Source organism: Penicillium solitum, assembly GCF_028829755.1.
Source record: "Penicillium solitum strain IBT 25940 chromosome Unknown utg000001l_segment0_segment0, whole genome shotgun sequence".
NCBI lineage: Eukaryota > Fungi > Ascomycota > Eurotiomycetes > Eurotiales > Aspergillaceae > Penicillium > Penicillium solitum.
The window spans coordinates 496,732-521,491 of record NW_027072121.1 but is presented as its reverse complement, the minus strand read 5'-3'; the positions used below and the strand labels follow the sequence as shown (position 1 = coordinate 521,491).

General features: G+C 48.1%; 9 protein-coding genes across 9 annotated transcripts; 3 read left to right on the top strand and 6 right to left on the bottom strand.

Moving 5' to 3' along the window:
• Nucleotides 1–5: 5 nt before the first annotated feature.
• Nucleotides 6–1,597, bottom strand: N7455_000206 (MFS transporter; the record flags this gene model as incomplete). The annotated part of the gene is made up of 3 exons (XM_040952323.2): nt 6–887; nt 953–1,231; nt 1,289–1,597. The coding sequence occupies 3 exons, from the start codon at nt 1,595–1,597 to the stop codon at nt 6–8; spliced, it is 1,470 nt and encodes a 489-aa protein (XP_040817479.2).
• Nucleotides 1,598–2,831: 1,234 nt separating this feature from the next.
• N7455_000205 (5'-methylthioadenosine/S-adenosylhomocysteine nucleosidase family protein) lies at nt 2,832–3,869 on the top strand (the record flags this gene model as incomplete). Its single annotated transcript, XM_040952084.2, has 1 exon — nt 2,832–3,869. One exon carries the CDS (start codon nt 2,832–2,834, stop codon nt 3,867–3,869), a length of 1,038 nt encoding a protein of 345 aa, XP_040817408.2.
• A 935-nt stretch (nt 3,870–4,804) lies between these two features.
• On the bottom strand, nt 4,805–8,603 carry N7455_000204 (tetratricopeptide repeat protein; the record flags this gene model as incomplete). The annotated part of the gene is made up of 5 exons (XM_065603757.1): nt 7,963–8,603; nt 6,892–7,915; nt 6,018–6,831; nt 5,749–5,964; nt 4,805–5,697 (listed from the first exon to the last, which is right to left on the bottom strand). The coding sequence occupies exons 1-5, from the start codon at nt 8,343–8,345 to the stop codon at nt 4,805–4,807; spliced, it is 3,330 nt and encodes a 1,109-aa protein (XP_065462248.1). The 5' UTR covers nt 8,346–8,603.
• A 530-nt stretch (nt 8,604–9,133) lies between these two features.
• N7455_000203 (RNA-binding protein VTS1) lies at nt 9,134–11,062 on the top strand (the record flags this gene model as incomplete). The annotated part of the gene is made up of 3 exons (XM_040952114.2): nt 9,134–9,635; nt 9,687–10,954; nt 11,006–11,062. The coding sequence occupies 3 exons, from the start codon at nt 9,134–9,136 to the stop codon at nt 11,060–11,062; spliced, it is 1,827 nt and encodes a 608-aa protein (XP_040817462.1).
• A 323-nt stretch (nt 11,063–11,385) lies between these two features.
• On the top strand, nt 11,386–12,309 carry N7455_000202 (EMC6 family protein). Its single transcript, XM_040952417.2, has 2 exons — nt 11,386–11,699; nt 11,828–12,309. Exons 1-2 carry the CDS (start codon nt 11,625–11,627, stop codon nt 12,212–12,214), a joined length of 462 nt encoding a protein of 153 aa, XP_040817211.1. The 5' UTR covers nt 11,386–11,624; the 3' UTR covers nt 12,215–12,309.
• Nucleotides 12,310–12,531: 222 nt separating this feature from the next.
• On the bottom strand, nt 12,532–13,659 carry N7455_000201 (3-methyl-2-oxobutanoate hydroxymethyltransferase; the record flags this gene model as incomplete). Its single annotated transcript, XM_040952349.2, has 2 exons — nt 12,532–13,158; nt 13,273–13,659. 2 exons carry the CDS (start codon nt 13,657–13,659, stop codon nt 12,532–12,534), a joined length of 1,014 nt encoding a protein of 337 aa, XP_040817311.2.
• A 303-nt stretch (nt 13,660–13,962) lies between these two features.
• N7455_000200 (uncharacterized protein) lies at nt 13,963–15,590 on the bottom strand (the record flags this gene model as incomplete). The annotated part of the gene is made up of 4 exons (XM_040952109.2): nt 13,963–14,130; nt 14,200–14,638; nt 14,730–14,984; nt 15,094–15,590. The coding sequence occupies 4 exons, from the start codon at nt 15,588–15,590 to the stop codon at nt 13,963–13,965; spliced, it is 1,359 nt and encodes a 452-aa protein (XP_040817499.1).
• A 1,021-nt stretch (nt 15,591–16,611) lies between these two features.
• On the bottom strand, nt 16,612–19,201 carry N7455_000199 (SLC26/SulP family anion transporter; the record flags this gene model as incomplete). Its single annotated transcript, XM_040952423.2, has 2 exons — nt 16,612–18,687; nt 18,746–19,201. 2 exons carry the CDS (start codon nt 19,199–19,201, stop codon nt 16,612–16,614), a joined length of 2,532 nt encoding a protein of 843 aa, XP_040817392.2.
• Nucleotides 19,202–23,460: 4,259 nt separating this feature from the next.
• On the bottom strand, nt 23,461–24,050 carry N7455_000198 (SET domain-containing protein; the record flags this gene model as incomplete). The annotated part of the gene is made up of 2 exons (XM_065603756.1): nt 23,461–23,948; nt 23,987–24,050. The coding sequence occupies 2 exons, from the start codon at nt 24,048–24,050 to the stop codon at nt 23,461–23,463; spliced, it is 552 nt and encodes a 183-aa protein (XP_065462247.1).
• Nucleotides 24,051–24,760: the final 710 nt, after the last annotated feature.

Sequence of the window (24,760 nt, the reverse complement as noted above, 5' to 3'; positions counted from 1 at the left end):
GGAAATCACTCCGTTCGTCGGATGTGAATGCCACCATGCCACCCAACCCACCCCTTCTCAGCTGGGCCACGAAGAAGACAAATAATTAGCGCCGCCCCAATAAACGCCAAATTGACACTTCCCGACAGAATCCAGCCCCCTTGACTATACAGACGATTCCCAACAGAGGTACCCATAAGCTGACCACAGAACACGCCAATCATATATCCGGTGTTAATCCGATTCCGCGCCTTGGGCGCAACACTATAAATTGAAACGCGATTGGCAATTTGACTCATCTGCAGACCGAAATCCTGAAGTGCAGCCTGGAGAATTGGGCCCGCGACAGTAAAAGTGCCTGTATAGGTACCGATGCTGATACCTGTGATCATGATGCCAAAATTAATGAGGATGGAGAACTGCGGTACGAATTTGTCGATCATGTAGCGCGAGAAGAGTGGGCCCAGGAACATCGGCGTAAGACCTGCCAGGGAGAATAGTCCGATTGTCAAGGTTGGATAGTTGTAGGGATCACCGGATAGGAGGAATGTGAGCGTTGTCCAGAAACTGGTGAATGTGGCTGAGAGGAAGAATCCCATGAGAGTTGCCTGAACAAGCACTGGGGATTTCCAGTAGTATCCGATGATGGAATATAGGATCTTGAAGTAGGAGATGTTGGTGTTTGTTGATGGGTAGTCCGGCATGAATAGCCACAGAAGGGCGAAAATGAGGAATTGGAGGGCTAGTGATAGCCAATAGATATTTCGCCAGTGTGAGTATTCGGCGACTATACCTGAGAGCAGGCGGGCGAATAGAAGGCCCAGGACGAGTCCTGAAGACACGATTGATAGGGCTGTTGCGCGACGAGCTGGGGGGACGAGATCTCCGACGAGAGGGAGCATGACTTGCTGTATAGACAGTAAGATTTGTGTTCTGGTCAGAGCATTGGATATGCTTGCTTTGAACCACTTACTGGAGTAACAGTCGTGACTGACGACAGATAACTTAGAATAAGGAATACTTCGAATGACTTGGTGATACAGACACCAATCCACAATGTCGCAGTAACAAGCGTCAACAACAAGACGAAGTGCCTTCTTCGAACTAAGTCCCCAAGAGGACAAAGAAGGATCAATCCCGTCGCATATCCAGCCTGGCTGCAGGTTGGGATCAATGACGCTCGCTCATGCGAGACGTCGAAGAATTGGGCAAGAACATCAAGAATGGGATGTGAATAGTATAGATTGGCAACCTGTACGACTAAATTAGCAGTGATTATGGCATATCTTGATACTTTTCTATGCCATACCGTGAAAGTTCCCGAGAATGCGAACAGGATATTCAAAGGCAAGCCGAATTTAGCCGGATTCTCTGTATTCCATCGACATCGCGGCGGTGTCCATGAAACGACATCGATAAAGCGTGTCCAATACTTTCGTTTCTCTACTGATTCTTCTGTCGAGCTTTGAACATTAACATCATGGCATTTTTCGTCTTCACCAAATCCCTGGACCGTGGGGGAATTGGAGTGTGCCGAGGTGATCGGTAATAGTTCTGCAGGACTTTCAATTCGAGGGCTGGAATGGTTTCCCACTCTTTGGGTGTCCTCTACAGTCATTTGCTAGTGCTTGAGATCTTAGGAGGCCGTATGCTCTTTTTTATCTCAATGACTCGATGACATCAACGAAGGCTGAGAGACATGAGCATTAGGGTTAGGGGATTTATGCGAAATAGGGCCGGAACCGCTCAAGGAAAATTATCACGCCGACCTGCAGACTAGGAATATCTGAGCCAGTAATAATTCATAGCCATAAGGCTTATATATTGCGTGAGATATTGATTAGCAAGAATCTCAATTCCACTCATTTCCGCATGCATTTCCGCACTCCCCCCACATTCTTGCGGGCAGATCCGCTATTAATACCTACCCTCCCTATATTGTAGATATAAATGTTTACCCCGCTATTCCTCTATTATTAACTATAACCTTAGATCTCTATCAGGGCCCTAGAACCAATAAGGCATTTTACCTTGATCTCTATTTCGGATCCCTACTCTGTGGTACTACATTACTACATTCTTATTTGAAGATCTTCAGGGTCTGACTTTTGCTTAACCTAATATAAAGTAATTCAGCATTTAAAAAGACTTTGGAAATGAAATGAGGATTGGATTGAGGAGAGTGCAGAGCTGTCTACTCTTCGAAATATAGGGAAAACATACCTTTTATTGCCTGCCTCATGACTAGGATTATTGTAGGAACATAAGACTTCTGGCATTAATTACGCAAGCGCAATGGACACCGTAAATAGAATAGAAAAGGAGGATTCCTTGCAAGGGGTGCATCTTTCAAACCAATTGATTTTTCGGGGGCCAGCGGTTAGGGTAGATAGAGCATGCATACAATTGCATGCAGTTTTATACTTAGGGGCGCATAACCTGGGGGCCAAAGCACTAGAGTATTGGTGCTGGCGCCAAAGCATCGGCTGTGATCCAAGTATGGTCCTATGAATAGTTAGCGCCGTATTTCCCGATTGGGTAGCGATCACTCACTGATGCCCGAGCTATTCCAAGTGATCAGGTACTTAGTAAAGAGATTTCACCATTGACGTTCCTAAGTGTGGACTAGCAGATACTTATACTTGTGCTACTTGGTTCAAATTATTCACTCAGACAAAAACCTTGCGAGAAATTTCTCGGGTCCTTATCTATTCTGACCATCCATCAATTTCCCTCGACACAGAGCAGTTTATCTTGCTACCTGCACCGTGCAGCACGATAGCAGAATTCTCGAGATAGCTGAAAGGCTTGATGACTATAAACAATCCCCTGAGAATTCCATCTCTTGCAGGATGAGCAATGTATCAGAGAACCAGTGTCACTTGACAAAGCTGACACGCAATGACTACGCCGTCGGATGGATTTGTGCATTGTTTGAAGAGCAGACTGCTGCGATTGCTATGTTAGAACAGGAGCATCCCGATCTACATATGCCGCCTGATGATCCGAATACGTACACACTTGGGTCTATCGGAAAACACAACATCGTCATAGCCTGTCTACCAGCAGGAATAATGGGCAATAATGCAGCGGCCACTTGTTCGACCCAGATGGCGCGCACTTTTCCATCCATCAGGGTCGGCCTGATGGTAGGCATTGGTGGTGGCATCCCTTCCAAAGTTGAACTCGGAGATGTTGTGATCAGCATTCCTGTGGACCAGTATCCAGGAGTTGTTCAATGGGATCTTGGCAAGACAGAAGATGGCGGGAAATTCAAGCGTACAGGTGCTTTGAACAGCCCTCCAAGCGCACTTCTGACAGCCGTGGCCAAATTGAGAAGCAGGAACAGGCTCAAGAAACATAGCCTTCTACCCCAATATCTAAAAGAGATGGGCAAAAGATGGCCAAATCTAGTGCCCGAGTACAGCGAACCGCCTTATTCGGAGCTAGTTGGTGATCGGGACGAAGTCCACATGTCACGATCCATTGGCAATCCCTCGGGATTGCAAATCTTGGCCCCCGCAGATCGTGGTGGCAAACTGGCGCAGTTGAATCGGACACCAAAGCAACAGGGAGTCGGTGATGTGCATTGCGGCCTGATAGCCTCCGGCAACCAAGTTATCAAAGATGCCAAGCTTCGTGACAGTATCGATGAGAACCTCGGAGGAAAAGTCTTGTGTGTTGAAATGGAGGCGGCGGGGCTGATGAATGACTTCCCCTGCATTGTCATACGGGGGATTTGTGATTATGCCGATAGAAGGAAGAACGACGAATGGCAGCCATATGCTGCAGCTGTGGCTGCGGCATGTGCGAGGGCCCTTCTGGAATACGTGCAGCCAAGTCATGTCGCCAGCGAGCGCCCGTTAAGAGATATTCTAAGCCAAGGTTAGTTTTAAGAGCCTGAATATATTATGCGTGCTCTGATAATGATGTTAGTCAACCGTACTATTAGCGGAATAGAAGCTCAAGTTCAAAAAAAATAAGCTCCAAATTTGAAAGAAAAGAAGACCTGGAACTTCTGAATTGGCTTTCACCAACCAATTACGGCCATCAGCAGAGCCAATTCTTGAAAATGCAACAACCAGGAACTCGCAAGTGATTCTTATAGTAGGGTCCATACAAAAATTGGCAAAGAACTTTCAAGCAGACATTATTTTACCTAGGTATTCAAGGAGTAGGAAAATAATCATAAACGCAATGGTTGTTGACGACCTTCGCCGAAGCTTTGTCGACCCCGCCGTTGGAATGGCTTATATATATTGCAACTTCAATCGACAACACGAGCAAGGTGTCAACGACATTGCCACAAGATTGATCATGCAACCAGTGACTGGCCGCTATGGAATACTCTACGTTCAGGGATTCCATTGAATCAGGCCTGACCGGTAAAAGCGAAATACACGAGAGAGGGATAAGATGTCTGCTAAAATAGAACAATGCCCGGGAGCTTCGACAGCTTGTTTCAAGAAAAATAGAACGAGCTTTGAGATGTGTGCCACAAGAACATAACTCTCTTATTGGTTAATATTGCCCGGTAGTAATTTAGGTAGTTATCCACTCTCACTTTATAATGTATAAGAATAGGCGGCCGCATAAACGGTCTCGTCATGTCTTTTTTAGATGTCTTTCAGGTGTATATGAAGGCGCTTTTGGGAACCCATGGCTTTTTCCACATGTATATATTCCCCCAAGGCTGCTTTGAATACAACGGCTTGTAAATTAACTTGATAGTCTTGATTTTGAAGTTCTTATTCATATGATACACATTACAAAACGAAGATCAGTTTCCATCAGTCAGAAAAGCAGGTAGAAGCATGAACTGACGTCAGATGACAAGCCATTTTTCTGTAACAGCCTTCGCCGTCTCTGCATTTCCGCTGAGAACGTGAATACACTGCAGTGCATAAGCGGCCTCGCGCGTGAAATCCTCAACGCAAGGCTGGCCAGTGGGCGATGAAGTCTCCTGAGGTTTGCCGTCATCGCCCATAACCACATCAGCACCATCTGTTGTAGATGTTGGTTTTTGAAGAGACTTTTGCTTAGCTTCTTCTTGAATCTGCTCGCCGAGTTTCAAGACCCGGTCGTACCCATCGATAGCAAGATGAGCCAGACCAAGCGAGTGCCAGACACGAGCGAAATTAAATTCCATCTCTTGTTTCTCGGGTAGAAGAGTTCCCGGCTTCTCCCGAACCAGCCGGTATTCGTGCATAAAGGACAGTCCTTGCATAATGAGGTAGTGACGATTCTCGGATTGTCGTTTGAGAGAGTGGTGGATGAATGAGAGGGCGATGGAGAGGAGAACGGCTGGGTTTTGGTCGTCTAGGGCGTATGCTCGGAAGAAATAGTTCAGCGCGGGGTAGAAACTGTTTCCAGAGTACAGCATGTGGCCATAGAGCACAAGAAGAGCAATGTCTAACGATTTCGCGGTGATGGGGTCACCGGCTTCATCCCGTGTGGATAGAGTGGCGCGCTCTTTCCAGACAGAATGCCGGACGGGTCGAGGGGTATCTTGTGGCATCGTGAAGTCTATCGCTTTGACTTGGCGAAGCATGAATTTCATGTTTCCGGAGGAATGGAAAAGGGATCGGTGAGGGTCGCCACATAGGTGGCCCAGCATGGAGAAAAGTCGATAAGTGTCGGTGACAAACTGGTATTCTTTGATGAACCAGCGGGCTTCATTGGCCAGTGTCTCTTCATCTCGTGCGCGGAGAGCGCATGCTATAAAGGTGTTAGTAGATAATTACTTGTTAGTGAATTGGACGGACTTACTGAACCAGCAAACATGAATCAATCGCGACTTAGGCTTAGAGTGTAACCAGATACTTGCAATCGCCGCAGAATCAAGGACCTCATAAGCTTCTTCTGTCTCGCCTTGTTCTGCTACGAGTAGAGCGTATTGCAGAAATATGTCAAGCCATTCATCGAATGGTATTCCATGGTAGTCAGTGGGAATGACGCCTTGCAAGGGCTCCTCTGAGACATCTCCTAAATGTAACATTAGTATGGTGTATATGGATGAACTAAGCAGGATGACATACCCAAGGTTTCTTGAAGACGGCCCGCCATTTGCTGCATTTCATCCATCATTGTGCCGTTTTTGGTCTGGTTCTTGGATTTTGTACCAGTCGAATATCCCCTAAAGGCAATACTTCGATCCATCGGATAGAACGCCCGATTGTTTCGGAAATCTCGCAATAGAGCATCGGCAATGTCCAGCCAATCTTCAACGGCTACAGGGACACCGTCTTTGACTTGTGGATTCAACTCCAACAACTTCGCATACAAGAATTGAATATCATCAGTCCTAGTACCTTCGCCAGGTTGCGCCCGTCCTTTGCCAGGGGCTGAAGGAGCTGCGTTCATCAGTGTTGCTGTCTGTGTTGGTTTGGGTGCGATTGGCCGGAGGGGTTCTGATCCAGCCATCTTGAACTCTATGGCAAGCTGTTCGAGTCTAGTGTCCTTTCTTCTTCCCCGGCTGCGAGTTTCCTGCCGGCCAATCAGAACTGCCTCACCGACATACTTCATAGCCTGTTCGCTCATCCCGAGGCTCTCATAGAGCTTAGCGAGCAGTACTCGCGACTCCATATGACTAGCATCGTGTTCAGCGACGAGTAGATAACAGCTTTCAGCATCTTCCATCTTGCCTAGCTGCATACAGCAATCAGCCATAGCCATAAAGAAGCTGATATCGGCATGTTCAGCGGTCTGCTGGATGGGCGTATAGTATCGGAGTGCTTCTTCGAAGAGACCGACTTGTTTTAAAGCATCTGCCACTTCCCTGAAAAGATCACCATAGTCGAAAATCCGGGCACCTTCGGAATCATCTTCTGGGTTAAGCCATTCAAAGTGATGCTAGTTGTATTTTGTTAGTATTGTCATTCAATCATTATCGTTATCCAGCATCCAACTCACTAATGCCTCGCTCTGATGCTTGTCGCCCATTTTGAGGCGAAAAACACCCATTTTTATACGAAGCTCCAGCGGAAGACCAAGCCCATATGACTCTCGAGGCCACTGACCAGGCATAAAACCATCGGTTTTGATGCGTCGAGGCGAATCGTCAGCGTCCCATTCTCTGTCGTCATCTTCGTGGCCGTCCCACACTGAGTCTTCTCCGCGACCCAGAAGCCAACGTGCAAGTATTTTTAAAGAGATGAGCCCTTCTTCGGGTTGTTTAAGATAGCCAAAAAGTTCAACGTAGATATTGAGATCCGACCAAGTGAACTCGGAATCCTCAGGGTCGAGAGATAGGTAGTGGTCAATGCTGTCCGCATAATAATCTGCTGCTTTTTGAACGTCATTGAGATCAATGTAGGTCTCTGCAAGATGGCGCAGTGCTCTGGCACTGTGTGGGCAGTCCTTGAGTAGTCTCTCATACTCAGTTGCGGCTCGGCCATTGTGGCCTAGCTCACGATAGATAGCTGCTCTCTGGAACCGAATATTGGTGTTGCCGGGGCTGACCTCGAGGATACGGCTGTAACAATAAGCAACATCATGCAATGCGGATTGCCGATCTTCTCCAGCGCGATCCAAGATGAGCCGAGCAACTTTGACCCAGACACCTGGATCTTTCGGCCTCGTATGAGCTCCATTGAATAGAGCTGCCAGGGCTTTATCATTTTCTCCTTGTGCGAGGAAAATTTCTGAGAGCAAAGAATGAGCAGCGAACATCTCGGGGTTAATCTGAATCGCCTGCATCACCAGCTCAATGGCCCGTTCGTAGTCTCCATCAATGAAGGCAGAGGTAGCCCCCGAATGAAGATGTTTGAATTCCGGACTGGGCTCCAGCGGTTTGCGCGGTCCTCTTTTGATGCCCTTTCCGCCGCGAGCGCCATATCTTCCGGAAAAGCGTCCACCTCCACGACGGCGGCGCCTGCTGGCGCCTGAATGATCATCGTCATCATCCTCCGCTGGTTCGTCTTCATCAGACTCACTACTATTGTGTTAAACAAAGCCGGAGATGCGGTGTCTTAGCATACATACCTCTCGCTTTCGTCTTCGGATAAGGCAAAGTCCTCGTCCGACATGGCTCCATCGTCAGGCACGGGAGGATACGATACTGGGGGATACCCCTGACTATCATATTCATTTAAGTAGAAGTCATCAGCCTCTTGCTCTTCTTCGACTTCGCCTTGGCCTTCGTTGGGGTGTTGAGGATATTGATTGATGCTTTGGGGTTGAGTTTGTGGGTTTTGGTCCCCAAACAAACGTGGATCAATCACGGAGGCAAGCATATCCCCGATGTCAAAAGATTGCTCATTTTGCCATGGATAGTGAACTGTTTCATCGATATCCGGATATACCGACTCTCCCTCCTGCATTTCCTCATCCAGAGGAATGCCGTCCGGGTAATGCTGGGAACTCATGGCCACTGACGATTCAAAGTTCAATAGAGAGTGTTTCCCACTGCTGATAAAAGGTCCAGCTTAAGATAATCATCAGAAATGTAGATCACCAAGGGAAGTTCATTATCAATCCAGTATAGTTGAAGTGCACTGAATTTAGGAACGGGTTCAGGTCTAGGCTTGGCAGATGTTCATAGTATCTGTCTCCACCAGGGCTGAAGAAAATATTCAGATTTGACCAAGAGGTGAATTGCCAAGAAAGAAAATAAAATAGAAAATGTCCTTTGACTTAAAAAGCAGAGATATGGAGAAGTCAAGAAAGAATGTTGACGAGGTTCTCGGTGAACCCGTGATCTGCCTGAAACAGAAAAGCCTCTTCACCAAACTTCTTCAATCCCCGACTTCCTCCTCTTCCTCTTCCTCTCTCTCTCTCTCTCTCTCTCTCTCTCCACCTAACCTCTTCTCTTCCCCCCCCTTTCCTTTCCTTTCCCTCCTTCTTTGGGACTCGGTGGCTTGACTGTGTTTGACACACTATTGCTTCAAGTCTCAATTTCCTTTCGTTCCAGGCCTTAATTTTTCGATCTCAAATTTCCGAGGTGCAGCCCACTGGACTGGTCTGTGCCATCAAACGAGAGAGATCTGGATCTTTTCAGCGTCATCTGATACTTTAGGATCTTAGCCTGGATCCTGGTTCAAGGACTTTTTTGATTTTATTTGTTACGCAAACTCAGCAGGTCCTGCAGGTGTTTTGCAGTAATCATTTCCCCCACTGTATTTACTAGTCCTCACAACACGTCGCCTTAAAAACCATGGCCAGTCATATCATTGGCAATCGCAACAGCACTCCTGAAGCATCAAATTCAACTCTCCGTCCTCCATCCTCATCGCGAAACCTCGGATCGCACCAGCTGCGGGCGTCGGCAGACATGTCCGGGTTTCCTTCGCCGCTGTCCGCCCGAAGCATCCGTCCATCATCGGAGGTCTTTTTCAACCAACAAACCCAAGGTCAGAACGCGACGGAAGATGCTTTGGACCGTGCCGCTCAACAATGGCTTGCGGACATTGATCAGTACGAAACTACATTGGAAGAAATGGCAGCTGCCACGCTTGATCAGGACTTTAAGGATGAACTCAGTGCTATCGAGCAATGGTTCCGTGTTCTGAGTGAAGCCGAGAGAACTGCAGCCCTATATGCTTTGCTGCAGCAGACCACTCAGGTACAGATCCGGTTTTTCATCCAAGTCCTGCAGCAAATGTCTCAGGGTCACCCGATGTCCGGCCTGCTCTCCCCTGCCAATTTTGGCGAAAAGGGTATGACAAATTATCCCTTTGTCTTTTGGATGTAACTAACTTTTCGTCTAGATGCCATGTCCAGCCGTCTGAGCGATGCTATGTCGAAGCTTAATATGGACACCTCTTCCCGGAACTCCCTCGGCCGACCCCCGCCATCCCCTGGCGCGAAGCGCAACTCTGTCCTTGACCCTTCCACCATCAATGCGATGTTCCCGGACGCTGCCGCGGCTATTGCGAAGAAGAAGGCCGAATTTACCCAGCAAACTGGCAACGCACCCCCGTCCAACCGCAATAGCGCAGTCTTCGACCGTGCCTCATTCGTTGCGCCCACCATCTCGGCGCCTGACAACAATTCGGACGGTCTGGGCCAACAGCCTGGCTCTCCGTGGACTCAGCGTGGTGTTTCCGACACGCAGCCTCCGATCGCTCGGCCCAAGTCATCCTCCGGACACCAGCCTATGGGCCAGTTCAGCCAACCCTCTGGCATGCGCTCGCCTCTCCCCCAGACTGTCAATGTTCCCGCTGCGGATATCGAGCCCCCCCTGCTTTCGCCATACAACGTCGGCAACCACAGCTGGGCGTCGATGACAAACACTCCGATGACTGCGACTTTCGGTCAGCAATCACACCAGAACCCCAACACCCACGCGGATATGGTGGCTAATGCCACGGCAATGAAGCTGGCAGCTTTGTCGACGGTGAACAACCGCATTGCTCTGGATGATGCGCGCAAGTACCGCCGTGCTCGCTCCAATGATGGTCAGGGCAAGAACTCGCATGGAAACCCGATGCTTTCTCAGGGCTTGGCTAGTCCAGGCCTGGGTGGACAGCACTTGGTCGCCGGTCAGCTCCTCAACTCTCAGCAGCTGGCAGCTCTGCAGGCTCAGCAACAGGCGGCTATGGCCGGTAGACGGTCTCGCCCAACATCGCCCGGCATTGCTATGCACGGTGGTGGTTTGACCCCCATGGGCTTCACCTCACCGCAGAACAATGGGTTCCTGGCGGCATACGATCCCAACAACCCTCTTATGGGCAATGGATTGGGCTCTTTGAACATTGGGCAGTTTGGTCTGGGCAGTGAAGGCTACCTGTCGGATCACTCGGAGGTTACACGAGGCCGCTCTCCGCGGGGTCGCCGTGGCAGCTCGAAACCGCCCGAGGACCCCACCGACCCGGCTCTTCTGAAGGATATCCCCAGCTGGCTGCGATCCCTCAGGCTGCACAAGTATACCGACAACCTGAAGGACCTCCAGTGGACGGAACTGGTCGACCTGGACGACAAGGCCCTGGAAGATCGCGGTGTCAACGCTTTGGGTGCACGCAACAAAATGCTAAAGGTAAGCATTGTTAGATATTTAATTTGGATCATCCACTAACATTTCCATCAGGTCTTTGAGCAGGTCAAGGAGGCCCGTGTTGATGGCAAATTCGAAAATCTGGTTTAATGTGATATTTGAATTTAAAGTCAGCGACATCATGGTACTCGCATTTTCTTTCTGCTATGTTTTGCAGCATAATTGAGGATAAATGTATCAAATGGTGTGATATGAACAGATTCATGAGAAAGGCTCAGGATTATTGAACATTGGATTCGGGTTAATAGTAGATATGAACATGACTGATTTGATTTACGTTAAATACTCTTCTAAATGGTGTTGCGCTCTTGAATGTGGTGTAGTGTACTCCGTAAGTCTTGAAACATCGGAATATCATTTTGGGGACCAGGTGGAAGTGGCCCGTGCACTTCTAGAAACTCGCTGCCACCTCCGACCTCCATCTGTTCAAGCCGAAAGCTGCTGTGTCCACCCCTCCACGAGAATATCTCTTGATGCAACAATTTCATCGTCATTGAAGAGCAACACCCCTGTGATCTAGGTCAAGCCCAGCAAACCTCCGCTCAAGACGTGATCAGTACCCGCCACGAACACCGAGAGCCATAGCTCGACCTCTCAAACCAAACATCAACTACAACAAGTCGGGGAATAAAAAGACACCAAGCCAGCCAAAATGGCACCTACAAAGCAGGAACTCTCCCTGCTAATCACCCCTCTCGTACCCGAGGCCGTCCAACACAACAACCGCGTATGACATTCCCACATCCCACATCCCATCCAACCACCCCTATCCCACATCCATATTCACTACACCAATACCAGATTTACATCCGAATCCTTTATTCTAATAGCACACAAACTAATACAAAAAAACAGGTCCTCTCCTCCCTCCACAGCCTAACCTCCTTCCTCCTCGGTCTATCCGCCGGAATCCTAGCCCTGCAATCAGGCTACGGCTTCGCCTTCTACTTCCTCGGCACGATCCTAGTATCAGGGCTCTTCCATGCGGTTCTGATCCACCGCTCCGGCGGCGCAGGTGCAGGCTCGTTCTTCCCTGGTAGTAACACTGGTGAGATCGAGGGTGTTATTGAGATGGATGAGAAGAGTAAGGCTGTGCGCATGCAGCTTGGAGGGAAGGCTGGTCCCAGGAAGATTCTTCGTAAGGGTGCTTGGAGGGATGTTTGGTTTGGTGGTGGTGTTATGAGTGAGGCGCTTAGTGGGTTTGTGCTTGGGTGGGCTGGTGTTGGGGGTGTTTTGAGGTGAAATGAAAAGAAGTATCGGCTGGTGGGATCTTGGATTCTATTTAAAAGCTGGGTGGATTTGTTGGGTGATGTTTAGAGGTTGTATATGCTCTGTACGAATTGAATTTGCATTTTAATTGATACTCAAGGACTTTTGGCTGAGATGGTGGTTTTCATATCTTGGTATATCTTAAAGCATGTCGGCAGGTTGGAAGCTCACTTTGGATATTATATTACTGAGCAGATGTAAAAGGTCAAGACTATGGCTCAAGGCTCAAGCATATATACAGATTGTCTTGAAAAGCAACTAAATATCCAAAAAATACACCAGCTGCTGATTCATTCCTCCTCACCCGCAACCTCATCAACAACCTTCTCAAACTCCTCCAAAACCTCCTTAGAAACAGGATAAGTATACCCAACCGAAGGAAAAGCTCTACTCTTAACCTCCTCCCTATAAGCCTCAACCCCCCTCCTGGCCTCCCCCCAAACATCCGCATAAGTCTTAACAAACTTGGGCAAAAACCTCCCCTCCGGGAAATTCCCAAGCATATCAACCTGCACAAGCACCTGTCCCGAACACCCATTCCCAGACCCAATCCCAATAGTCGGGACACTCAGCCGCCGCGTAACAATCTCCGCAATCTCAGGCGGCACAGCCTCAATAAGAACCATACAAGCACCAGCCTTCTGCACAGCCAATGCATCCCGCAGAAGTTTCACTGCGCCCGCGGCTGACTTGCCCTGCACACGGAACCCGCCTAGCGAGTGCTGGCGCTGCGGTGTTAATCCGATGTGCGCCATGACGGGGATCCCGGCTTGTGAGATCTTGCGGATTGTTGATGCCATCTCGGCTCCGCCTTCGAGTTTCACGCCTTTCATTCCGCCTTCTTTTACCATTCGGATTGCGGAGGTTAGGGCTTTTTCTGGGGTTGTTTCGTATGAGCCCATTGGTAGGTCTGCAATCTATAGGGATTGTGAGATGATGCATTTTGGTGGGGTGGGGTGTATGTAGTATGTATTCGGGATGGGGTATGATATGCATGTATGCATGCATGCATGCATGTGCGCAGTACTCACTGTAAAGGCACTCTTGACCGCGCGGTTTACACTCCGGCAATGGAGGAGCATCTCGTCCATTGTTACTTCATTTGTATCTTCCATGCCCATTGCGACCATTGCGAGGCTGTCGCCTACGAGCACGATCTCCATTCCGGCTGTGTCGGCGACATGGCCGCTTGGGAAATCGGATGCTGTGAGGACTGTAATGGGTTCGTTCTTTTTGTAGAGGTTTTGAATGGTCTGAATTGTTACTTTTTTGCGTGTGCTGGCGGTCGTTGAGCCCATTGGTGAATGGGAGCTATATTGCGCGATGCATGATTTAATTGGTGATTGACGTAGAGGAATGGCCAAGCTTCTGAAGTGCAGTGCTGGACGTCTCAGGCAATTGACTGATTTTAGAGTCATTTTGAATTGAATAGATTTTAATATATCTCTGTAGAAAGGAAATGAGAGGTGAATATGAATTGATGAAAAAAAAGACTTGACGTTCTGGCGGATGCGGCGTAGTTCGCAGTACTTGGAACTATGGGGCCCCGTTGAACCTCGGCCATCTATATGCCTCGCTTGTTGACTCCTCTTTTCTCTGTTTTGTCTATTTTGTGTATTTATCCATTTGTCTATTGATCTATTTATTCATTTAAATTCTATTAATTTACATGTGGTACATCCTAACATCATACGATATTCATAACCCCAGACATACCCATCCTAGAGCTTCTTGAGCAGCTTCATATCAGTCTTCAGTCGAATAGAAAGCCCAATAATAGAAGCAACAAGAGCCATTGCACCAGCATAGAAAATAGCCGGACGGTACCCCGTAACCCCCTTATTCTCCCCACCAGCAGCGTCGAGGATAAACCCAGCAATGGGAGCGCCCTGTATGCATAGTTAGTACTGCAAGCTCATATATCAAACCACATCAACAACCACAGCCAGTCAACTTACAAGCAAATAACCCCCAGCCCAACCCGTCACAACCATCCCCATAACAACAGACACCCTCGCCGAGCCAAATGTATTCCCAACAACGGTAGGCATAGTTGAAAAGAAGCCTCCATTCGCCATACCGTTGACAATAACAAAGACGACCAACGGCCCCAGTGAAGTCGAGATAGGCCAGATAATCAACATACTCAGTGCACTCAGCAGAAGAGAAATAAATAGCGTATTCAGCGGTCCGACGAAATCACTACATAGCCCACAAAGTAATCTCCCCAGCGCGGAGGAGAAGTTGAATGCTGCGACAATACCTGCTCCAGTGCCGGGTGACATCCCCAGTGAAGCTGTGAAGAGCGGTAGGAAGAAGGGTGGGACTAAGAGGGGGAATGTGGCGATTGCACCCATTGCGAAAAGGAGGACGAAGCGGATGTCACGGAATAGACGCCTGTAGAGGTCGTTAGTCTGGGGATTAACAATGGCAGTATAGCAAAGCGAAAACCAATGCAGAAATCTAGGTATGTAGTAGTAGAACGTACCAATCCACAAAAGCCGAAGGCGGAATCGGAATCCGCTGCTTAATCAAATACGCAGCCGGCAAGCCCGTACCCCAAGTAGCAAAACCGATAATCCGGAACGTCCACTGCACGCCCACGCGCTCGAGCAGCGCATTCATCACAAAGCTAATCACAGCACCGCCGAGTCCGCCCGCTGCATAGACGATGCCATTCGCGATTCCGCGCTTCGCTCGGAAATACTGTGCCGGTGTGACGGAGACGACCATGAAGCAGAGACTGTAGTGATGGTTAGTAACAATCTCGTAGCCATGAGCTCTAGTATTCAGCCAGCGTCCACGTATACTATGTATACATGGACGCAAGTCCCAAACCGGATTAATCTCACCTAATACCAATTCCCATAACAATCCCAGCTGTCGCAAACAACCCCCCAATATTCATAGCCGAGAACCCACTCAGCACCTCTCCAAGACCAAGAAAGAAAACACCCGCAATGGCCGATCTGCGCGTCCCGAGCTTACGGATAATGCGCGCATTCAGAATCCCCAGGAAAGAGATACATGCTGTTGCTAGCGATCCAACGAATGCCAGCGTTGACGATGACGATACGCCTTCTTTGACAAGTGCAGCTTGAAGAATACCCCAGCAGTAGGATGTGCCGATAAACCACCATGTTACCACTGCGCAACCTGATATCACGACCCAGGCTTCGCCGCCGTCTGGGACTTGGGAGTCTGCTAGCAGGGATTGTTGCATTATGTCTGTTTCCGAGGGGGGCGTTGAGAGGTCATTTTGGGTTGTTCGTGCGGGTCTTTCTTCTAGGTTTGTTGTGTTCAGGTCTTGGAGGGAGATTCCAGTGCTTGTTGATTGGGGATTTGCCATTTTGGTGCTGTGTAGCTTTTATCTCCTTTGAGGGATGGAGGAGGAAGGAGGGATGAGTTTGTGAAATATCAGTTTTATTAGCTTTAGTAGGAATACTATGGATCCACCTAATTCTTTTGCTGAAGAAAGTTAATTGAAAAATTATATGCCCGTCGATTAGGTATACACATCATGGATGTTTTTGGAAGGCGCTAGTTCGGAATAGGAAATCATCTTGATTCTAGAGGTCATCATGTTAACTGTTTTAACCTTCAAAGCCCTTAATTTACATATCTTGAAATTTGTCCAACTATTAAAGATTTCGCTTAGCTCGAGTAGCCTTTGGAAATATTTCGACAAAAGACAAGGTAGAGCTTCGAATTTTGCCGATATGTGGATCAGGTTGGGGTTGCGCGGTTAGTCTCGGAATAAGTGGAGAGCATTAATATGTAACAGGGCGTGGATCAGGATGATCGATTATGAATCAGATATCTGACAACTGGACAGTTTTGAAGGCTGGTTTACTAATGATGGGTTACGCGGAGGTTTGATAAGGGACTACGGAGTACACAGGTCATGTTTAAACGATAAGGTGGAATAGATTCACCAAGTGTCTATCAAAGATAGATATATGTAAGCAAAAGGGGTATGTATCTCCCTAGGAAGAAACCAAGGAGACAAGTCCATTCCAAACAATCCGTTTCTTCCCAGATCCAAAAGGGTCAACAAACAAAACCCAGACCAAATAAACCAACACACGCGAACCAAGGGAATAGTGCTGAAACAATAGTATCACAACAACAGGATGTCCACAGTCAGTGCCATGGAATACATCCAATATAGACAGTGCTAAGTGACAAAAAAGTATAGAGGGGAGCGAAAATGACAAGAGCGAAAACGATATTAACAGGTCATAATCGGGGTATATCAGATCAGACTCCAAGCCAGGGAGGAACAACTGATCGATGCAGACAAAGTAGCAAGCAGGAGATGCAGTGCAAATCGAGGTAATGAAGCGCAGAAATAAAGAAAACAAGAAAAATCACTCAATGTGGGGGATCACGTCCGAGGAATTGGCAACGGCACTTTGGAGAGCGCTGGTCAAGTCGATGTGGAAGAAAGGCCGGTTCATGCCCTGCACGAGCGCAACCTTAGGACGACGCTGGTATGCCTTGCTGTCCGTGATATCGCGGTTGAACTTGTCCTCGCGGATGACCTCGGAGCTCTCAGACGCGGTCTCGATGCCGTCGGTCTCCAACGCGATGGTGTTGGAATCAGACTTGAGGCCGGATTCGATATCCGCGTTCTTGTGGAGGGACTGTTCGCGCTGGTTGGCGACGATTTCGGCGTGGGCGGCGGCTGAGGCGTGGCCTTCAATCTCGGCCACGCTGAAAATGGGTTTCCACCGGTGGAAGCCGTCGCTAGCGATGGGTGTCGGGTAACCGAAGCCTGCGGCAGCCAGGCCGCGCTTTGTCCAGCGGTTGTTGATGTGTGCGAAGTGCCATTGAACGGTGCGGGGGGAGGCGTACATATCCAACTGGTTGCGGACGTCGATCAGGTTCTGGATTGAGGTTACGTCGACATTGTTCACAGATGAGAAGTCCAGAATAACGGCTTGGAGAAGGGGTAAGTGTGACTGGTCGTCGCTGCCTTCCTTGCCGCGGCGGGGACCGGCGTCGTTCCAGGGACGTTCACCACGGTTGCTGTAGGCGTGGGGGTTCGTTCGGCGGGTGCTCTTGAAGATGGTTTGAACCAGGGTATCGGTGTAGTGGTTGGCGTTGGGGTAGTTGAAGCCTTCGGAAAAGCGGTAGATGAAGATGCCAGGAAGGGGTTGCTCCACTTCGATATCGGGGTTGGAGCCATCAGTGTGGTTGATGGGCAGGAAGATGCTTCGCTGGTGGTGGTCCTCGTCGTCAGAGGGAGCCTTGTTAGTTCCGAACGATCCGTACTTTCCATCGCCATCCAACAGGTGGTCTCCGACAACGGAGTGGATAGTAACACGGCCCAGGAACTGACCGCGGGCCTTGGCCACTCGGAAAAGTAGGACTGCAAGCGAAACACAGACTGTGCAGTAGATACCATTTTCAATGGAACTAAAGACAGTGACAATGACACCAATAAAGAAAATAATCGCATCAAGCGGAGATACGCGCCAGAACTGGTAAACAGTGTTCGGGGGAGTGATCAGATCGCCCACAGCGTGGATAATGATACCGGCCAAAGAAGCCTTGGGGATGTAGAAGAAGAGAGCAGGCAGAGCATAGATAGCCAAGAGCACCACGACCGCGGTAATGACACCAGCAAGGGGTGTTCGCACTCCAGCTTTAGACTTGATAGCTGTCCGGGAGAAAGATCCAGTCGCGGGGTAGCCACCGAGGAAGGGCCCGAGAAGGTTACTCACGCCAATGGCCACAAACTCCTGAGAGGGATCGATAGTGTAGTTGTTAACACGACCGAAAGACTTCGAAATGGCAATGTGCTCAATCAGAAGAACAATGACCGCAGCTGGAAGCTCGCCAATGAAGGACTTGATGATCTTAGGATCCATAGTGGGCACGGCGGCTTGCTGGAATCCTCGAGGGACGTCCCCGAGGAGCTTAAATGCCGGGTGATCCCTTCGGTGCAAGTTCGTGGCGGCACTAATCATAGTGTAGAACAAGATCACAAACACGGTCCGAAGGGTCGAGATAAAGAACCACATCTTGGCCTTAGCAGGCTGCTTCTTCGCGGCGAAAGTGCATGCTGAACGGATAATGTACAGCATTGCACAGGCAGTGACACCCATAGCAGCATCCAATGTCGAACTGGGGAGGTGTTTGAGGGTGTTAATAATGACCATGTAGGTGGCACCGCGCGTACTAAAGTCGGCGGTCTCGCCCAACATAGTCGAAACTTGTCCCGCGCAAATGCTGATAGCCGATCCGGTCATGAAGGCCGAAATAGCGGGGAGAGAGATGAAATCGACAATAAATCCAAGGCGGAGGAGACCCAGCACTAGAACAATACCACCGCAAATGATAGCAAGAGCGGATGCGATCAAATGGGAAGGGTAACCTGGGTACTCCTCGTGGACTTTAAGCACAATAGTTCCTGTAAGAGTTGACATGACGGCCACGGGCTATGAGATGAGGTCAGTAACGTTATTTTGATTTTCAACCGGTCGCAGTATCACTCACCCCAATAGTGATATCCTTTGACGTGGCAAAGAACCAATAGATCAAAACTCCCATGAACGAGGAGTACAGACCGTACTGTACCTCCAGTTCAGCCAGGTTAGCATAGGCCATACCCTGTGGCACAACGACCGCTCCCACGGTGATACCGGCAACCAAGTCACCGTACAGCCATTGTAGGTTGTAGTTGCCAATCCATGTGAGAAAAGGGAATAGACTGATCAGATATCTGCCGAATTGGGCCCCGGACGGGGTGATTTCGCGAATCCAATCGACACTTGTCGGCTCGGGCTCGTTGTATGAGCATGTGTCGACGGTGCCCATGGAAAATTCCGATTCTCCTCTTGTAACGGTCTCACTCGTAGCACCCAGAGGATCTCTGTATGAGAGCTTGATACCGAGGGCCTTGGCCAGGGAGTGGCCAATACCGGAATTGACCTCGCCCGAATTTCCGGACATGATGAATATGCTTGTACAGACCGGTGTTGACAATATCAAAAGCCGGGATTGGACAAGGCTTCACCACAAGGACAATGTGTGTTGACGGAAGTTTGGAAAGATGGAGTCTCCCAGAAATGTGGTGATGATCAGGGATATAAAAAGAATGTCAAATCAGACGATCACGCACTTTGCATAGCGCGACCAAAAAAAAAAAATTTATAAAAAAAAGGAAAAGAATGTTCCTCGGTTGGATGCGTGATTCGATCGCAAATGGCGCAATATCTAAGCTCCCCAGATTCAAATTAAGATTTGCCTGGGTGGAAATTTCCGCTTAGCTCGCTTGAGTCGAATTCAGTCGAATTTCACGCAAGGGTTATACGAGGGCTAGACTTGTACAGAATGCTCCTCGAAGTAAAATAATCACCAGAAAAAAGCAAAAACTGGTTGAAAGCGAGCCCACGTTGTTAAAAACCAGGAGGGATTTCACGCGGTCGGGTCCACCGACGATCCGAGTTGATCAGTGAAGAGCGTAAACCGGCAAGGTCCCACTCGGTCTGGAAGAATGACGACGGGTCGTGGAGTATATCCGTTTTTAACATGGGGCCCATGGTCGACATGAGACGGAATACTTGGCTTATTATGCCCTAGTTGTTTCAAGCACTGTCACACACAGCTGTTAAGCCATTCCTTGTTCTCATGACATTTTCCTCACCTGATAGCCCATGGAAATCGTTCCAAATTGATCAATATGGACGTTCTCGATGACTAAATTGCGGGACCACACTGCAGGAGCCGTCTTAATGCCAAGAGGTGTGGATGACGAATGACAACGCGCCTCGATGAGATTTGCCCCAAGAAGATCAACCAGTGGGGCCACAAGACCAATCACGGACCTTTTAGAACACGCAATCTGGAGGCGAGATGGTGAAAGGGAAAAAATGAGGTTCCACGTTTGAATGGTACGTTGGTAGTGGATTGTTGGTGGATTGTGGTGGATTTTGTTGGACTTTGGTGGATTGGACTGTTTCAAGAATCTTCTTAAACTGATTAACTTTATTCCACCGAGAGCCACCGTCTTGGATATCATGTTACATAATTCTAAAGCTTCATTTGTTTCTTAAAGAAAGGAACCGTACGGAGTACAATATGCCCATAGCTCCACACTGACCTCGGGCTTTAAATCATATTGATCATCTGCCGTGTGGTCCCGTTACGGAATGGTCCATTCGTCTTTAAATTAAAAAGCTCGCGTGGGGTCCATTTGAGCTCGGGGCTACTCTATCTGTTAGGTGCATATGTAGGAGAAAACGCCTGTACCAATTCTAGATACGGAGTACTCCGTAGACAGTTGCTTTTTTACATAGCCACATCTCTGGGGCGATCGACCTTCTTAGAACCTTGGCTACGCTCGCTAATATCTCAATCCAGCACTTCGTACTCCGTACGGAGTAGAGGAAACCAAAGCCGTATGTTGTAGTTGCCTTTTTTTGTTATAACGGTGCTCCAACGGCCAAGAGTCGAGCCATATACTTAAATTTGATATGGAGCTTCGAATATGCATGTCTTTCCCGTGTCCCCTGCATCTTTTTCATCCTTTTCATCCACTCTACAAAGGTGCAATCAAGATCTAAATCACGTCATCGAGCTTTATCCTTAGCCCGCGTCTAGCGGAATATTCTAAAAAAACAAAGTACTAAAGCAGTGTTCCCTACCTACAGAGTACTCCATACATCCGTAGAGCTGCGCCCTTAACTTTAAAATATGGTGCCACGAGGCTACCCATGCCACTCTTGGTCTTTTCAACAGACGTATCAGCTCTCTCTGTTTACATCTTCCACTTTGGTCGCTTGCTAGTCTTCCTAGTGCATTCCTCGGCACTTTCGACCATATCATCCAAGACATTCCTCCCGCTATTCAGGTTACATAGGTACATATCCAAGACTTCTGGATTCTCTTGGCTACCAGACTAGATGTTATAGCGGCATACAAGAGAAGAAATAGGCGACAGGAAGAAGCAAAAAAAGGAAATAATGTGGCGCTCGCGCCGTTCTTCTTAGGCAGCTGACTCTAAGACATGCTCGGATCTGCAGCTGGTTAGGGTTGCATAGCCGTACTCATGCGAACAAGCATCTCCGCGACACGGAGTACATCGTACACTGTCCTGCTCCTCGGAGATGCTCTTCAGTTTCAGCCTCGTCTTGCCTAGACGGGGTGGCGTTTGCCTTGTTTTATACGAGAACCTTGTCTTCTATATCGACTAGTGATCCAGGTGGTTAAATTATTGGCTTTTTGTTTTACATTCATTTCTCGCCCCTGCCGCTAATATAACATAGCGTCCTTAAGCTCGCTCGGGATTCCGTGTTCTTAGCCTCCGGGTCCCCTTTTCGACTATCCTACATCTGGATAAGGGTTCTGGTGTATGATTTGGAGATCTTTACCGGAGCACGCCATGGAACAGCGTCTATCCCATCTCTTTTGTGTCTGTGTGACTGATGATACGAGATGTTCTAGGTTCTCGCTGGTCCTCGCGTACATGTGTGCATATGCAGGGGTGCCTTTGTGGGGAAACCCGAAGAGGCGGCCCGATTGTACTGTACGTAAGGAGTATCCCTGGACCTTGGTGGGCAGTTGTTCACCTAGTACTTCTAATCCTTGTCCTCAACGAAGAGCTAGCATGATCATGAAATGGGATGCAAATTCCCTCGGAGAAAAAAAAAGCACCAGTTCTAGGATTTACCCCGAAGGATCCCCGGCCCTTACGGTAAAGGTCGCACCTAAGACCTCTCGGCCATGTTACTAATTACACGAGACTAGCTTTGTTTTAGAACATATGGTCATGTCCCTTTCCGATACCGGTGAGCTCGGGGCACTGGGGCGTAATGCACAGATATATATGGCTTCACGGCTTAAGGTCAGGGTACGGAGTACAGAGTACTTGGTCGTAGATGAGCAATACTGATATTTCGCAATCGACACAATTCCTAGTATAATATGATCGGACCCTTCTTCTTACTAGCTCGAAGTCAATACAAAGTAGAGTTGAATGTCTAGTTCCGGCCCAAGTCCTCGGTACTATTGCGTGCTAACACAATCGCGTGATTTATCTCGTCATCCAGGAAAGTGCAGGTACTTTAGCAATAAGCCAAATCTTATTTGCTCCATCTAGCTGAACTAGTGAACTAGTGATATCAGGGCGTATGAGAGATCTGACCGCAAGAATTTTATTGCTAGCCATTCGCTAGCCAGATCATTTGTCCAGCTCTAGATTTCAGTTCATCAAAGTTGTTCCACAGACTCATCATATTGATCTGATTCAGGCAGGTGAGCCGTCTAGGTTTCTATCCCACCAATCTCCGGTTAGCTTGGAATTTGCGTTGAGACAGAGATCCGACTCTGTGCAAGTTGACACTAGGCCAAATGTCATGATAAACACATACTGCTAGACACAACAGATGTCTCATTGCGTACCTACCTCCATTGACTACCCGCTGAGATAGGCGTGGATTGCTTATGATTTCAGGACAGCAACTTTGCCTAAGGCAATGGGTTGATACCCAGCTAGCTCCATGAGGTCTTCTCTCTCCAGACAATCGACTCTCCTCCCTCAGTCTTTCTCGTCCCTGGCGTCTTACCACCAACACACCACACCGTCTCTCGCCTCCCCGAAAAAGGTCATATAAGTTAGATATTTTGAAGCTTCTTGCATTCACTGCCACTCGAAGAATCGCACTTCTTCTGACAAGTACCTCGACATTCACATAACGATACATGATTCCACAGGTCAATCTCGCATGAACCATTCCAATGAGCTCTCGGAGAGTGGCTTTGACCCACGTACCACATCTCTCATCTCTTCCACAATCAGAAGCACTCTCTTGTATTCAGGATTATCTTCTCCAACACAGTAAAGGTCAATCTCCAACACTTTCTCGGCCCACAAAAGGGCCATTTTGTGCTCACTTAATTTCAAGCAATACCTAGCAGCATCCTAGTAACTGAAAGAAAATGTCAGAATATCTCCGAGACTACATAATAAAAGGGGATAATTCACGAGATTCTAAGCTGTCTGTTCACCAAACCTTCTGACTTTTGTATGGCTGCCATTCTCTGCATTATCTGCAGCCCCCTTCTACAAGACTCCTCTCTGTGAAAACGTGCCTTGGCGAGTTTTTGGTCAAGGATGAACAACTCAGCCCGATTTTGTCTCTCTGTCTGCCTTGAGTAGTATCCTCGCATGCTGGGCAGGTACATTGGAATCCCCATTTGTCCAGCTCGGCCTAACGCTGGCTCTGGGTACGATTGATTCCGTCAATGTACATGACTGTAAGCCCCTCGCCAGCCATGATATCGCGTATGGCATGAAAGGTCTCTTCTTTGAGCAGTTCGTTGTATACGAAGTTGACATTTGGAATGCACGAGTGGTTGATGCGAGAGCCGAGGAAGAAAACACAGCCAAAGGCATTGGCTGCGTAGATGGAGAGCACTTTGCGGTGTAGTTCAGGTAATTCCTGCCAGCTCTTTCCTACGTTATACCTGACGGCGACCTTGAGTAGGTCGCTTTCATATTCATGGAGCTGCAGGTACGATTCTTGCTGGGCAGGCGAAAGACGTTCGAAGGCTGGCACGATGTTTTTCAGGGTAACAGTTTCGAGATCGACTTTGAGTTGGGCCTGTTCTGAGATGATGCGGGTGCCTCGAGGTATGTTGGCCTTTGCAAACACACCCACACCTTTCTGTGGCGATTCTTTGAATTCGATGAGATGGTCTGCATTTAAAAGTCTTTCAGTTGCTGCAGCTTTGAACGGGGAAGTTTAGCGTAAGCCAACGCTTGCCCCGGGTTTCCCTTCTCGGTTTCATGGCTGTTCATGGAATATGACAGGTAAAAAGAGGTAGGGATATAAAATAAGGACTATAAATGGGGTATTGTGCAGGATGTTTGATATCGGAAACTACGGAATCAGAGTGAATAATATATAACAGATGAGATATGAGACATAGGGATCAGGTGGGTGCTGGATCATGACGGTCAAGACACATTTTGGCTTTAACTAGTTAGTATTCTATAGTGGCCTACGGGCGACTAAGTATACCACCGGTTCATAACTCTCTCATTGGATATTACCTCACCGCCTCATTCATCACTGGAGGCCTATACAAGACAAGAATTGCGATCACCCGCTTATACGGCCTTGTTATATTCATTTTAGATGTCTTTTTAGATGCTTTTAGATGTCGTTTTAGATATATACGAGGGCGGTAAAAAAAGTCTATTCTATATAAGAGACTTTGCTAGACTTTTCTTCATAACCTTTGACTATAGAATTAATAATAGTACGACCAACCATTAATCTTAAACCCTATAAAGATCGGATTATATCTCTTTTTTAACCCAGCGTTATCTTAAACTATATAGTTAATTTGTTTCTACTTGTAAAGTGAGAGTGGATAAATTAATGCCTGGCAATATGAACCAATGAGAGAGTTATGAACCAGTGGCACACTTAAACTAGGTAAGTTAACTAGTCGCCCGTAGTTGCCTGCATATCCAGGCCGGTCTATGATAGGCTGGCTCTAATT